Below are 1,878 nucleotides of genomic sequence, written 5' to 3'. Positions count from 1 at the left end.
AGAGGGTCACTCACGTTTGCTCTGAACTCTCTCGGGCTCATCTGGTGGATCTTGTCGACGGCTTTGGCGGTGAGGCCCGCCAGGTAAGTGTTGAGGTGCTCGCGTCGCTCCTCGCGGCTGCCGCGCTCTGCCACGAGAGAGTAGTGGCTGTCTTGGGCGCGGGCGCGACCGCTAGCCTGCTGCTGGGCAATCTCGTTGGTCAGCAGGCCGTAACGCACCACCAGGTTGCACTGGTGGATGTCCAGGCCCTCTTCGGCCACGCTGGTGGCAATCAGGAGATTGACGGAGCCCAGGCGGAAGTTCCGGATGGTTTTGTCGCGATCTTGCTGCGGGAAAAGCGGCGATTGATACGATGGCGTTGAGTAAAACCTGCGTTGAATTTGTTGAAGGCTAAATCGTCTTTGATGTTATTTGAAACCGCACGTCAGGTTGATCGCCAACTCTAATTTGTGCACTTCCACTTTTGTCGGTCGATGTCAGTCAGCGAGCGCACCTGTGTCATGCCGGCGCTGCCGGTTATGATGGCGGACTTGATGCCGGCTGAGCGCAGGCTGTCGTTGGCGAGCACCCACTGGTGCAGGCAGGACGTGCTCTTGCGGGTCTTGCTGAAGACGATTCCTCTGGACTCTACGCTGGGAGAGAAGTGCCTCCGCAGGGTGCTCTCCAGCTGCTCCATCTTGGGGTTTGTGAAACGCAGGTCGCGCGCCAACGTCGTCAGTTTGGCTTGGTTATCTGCAGGTGAGCGACGGGTGATCAACTTTGTGATTTCCACTGAATTCCAGTCCCACCTTGGACAAGATCTGATAGTTCAGAGGTTTAATTCGCGCGCAATCTGGACCACGTCTGGATTCTGAATTAGTACTAATAATCTGTTCTTCATGATACTTGAGTAATAAATATCGAGACATTTTCATTTTGAGTAAAAAAATATCTGAACATCTGACTTTTTTCTTTGTGTGCAATCTGGATCAACTCTGGATTCAGCAACAAATTGCAACCAGATCGAATGGGCTCATTAGTCATAAATGACGAAATATGTTCAATCAAATATTCCATCTTAAATTTTAATTCATGTACAATCTGGATCAAATCTGGATTCAGCATTTCAGATTTGGATTCTGATCTGAAGACATTTGAGGTCGAAACATCGAAATCTTTGAATTGAAATTTAAAGTCAAATTGTAAAAGTGGTATTTGTGACGACATATGCAGTCCATTTCAAATCTGGATTAAGCACTCGGATAAGAAATTTGTCATTTGCATTGTTATCTGATCACATTTGAGCTTTAAACATCTGAACATGTTCAATGTTAAAATGTGCAATCTCGATCAAATCTGGAATCTGCATTAGTGCAGCAAGGTGCAACCTGGTCTGATCACCTGGTGAGTTCCAAATATCTGAACAGATAATCTCCGTCGTCTGTGGAGAAAGTACACAGGCAACCACTTTCCGATTACCAGACAAATAAGCGCCCACACCTTGGAAAAGATTCACCAGGAAACGGTCGGTGTCGTCGATGATGGTGGTCTCTCTGTAGAAGTCCTTCAGAGAACACAGCGCGTCCTCCATCAGCAGTGTGTCGTTGATCAGCAGCGCGTCATTGTACTCGCGCAGGTGGATGGCACATCGTATCAGTCGCCTGTTGCACTCCTCCACACCTGCACCAACACATCGATTGCCGTGTTCACATCAGCTAAATCCGAATCCAATCTGGATTTGGATTTAGCACAACATATTGCAACTCGATGACATTTTAGTTGTGATTGGCATGATTTGCACAGTAGATGTCTCTATTATATATGTGAAAATTCATATTGAAACTGAGTTCCAATTTTGAAAATAAATACATTTAACAAGTATTAAAACATGATAAAAAA

The 1,878-nt window shown here is 46.7% G+C and overlaps 1 protein-coding gene across 1 annotated transcript; it reads right to left on the bottom strand.

The window, feature by feature from the left end:
* Nucleotides 1-8: 8 nt before the first annotated feature.
* LOC109509716 (probable ATP-dependent RNA helicase DHX58) lies at nt 9-1,669 on the bottom strand (the record flags this gene model as incomplete). Its single annotated transcript, XM_019859534.1, has 3 exons — nt 9-326; nt 494-732; nt 1,480-1,669. Coding segments are annotated over 3 exons (747 nt in total), but the record flags the coding sequence as incomplete, so codon positions are not given.
* Nucleotides 1,670-1,878: the final 209 nt, after the last annotated feature.

Source organism: Hippocampus comes, unplaced genomic scaffold (genome assembly GCF_001891065.2).
Source record: "Hippocampus comes isolate QL1 unplaced genomic scaffold, H_comes_QL1_v1.1 C17019017, whole genome shotgun sequence".
Classification (NCBI taxonomy): domain Eukaryota; kingdom Metazoa; phylum Chordata; class Actinopteri; order Syngnathiformes; family Syngnathidae; genus Hippocampus; species Hippocampus comes.
Note: the sequence above shows the minus strand (reverse complement) of the source record. Positions and strands in the feature narration are given on the sequence as shown.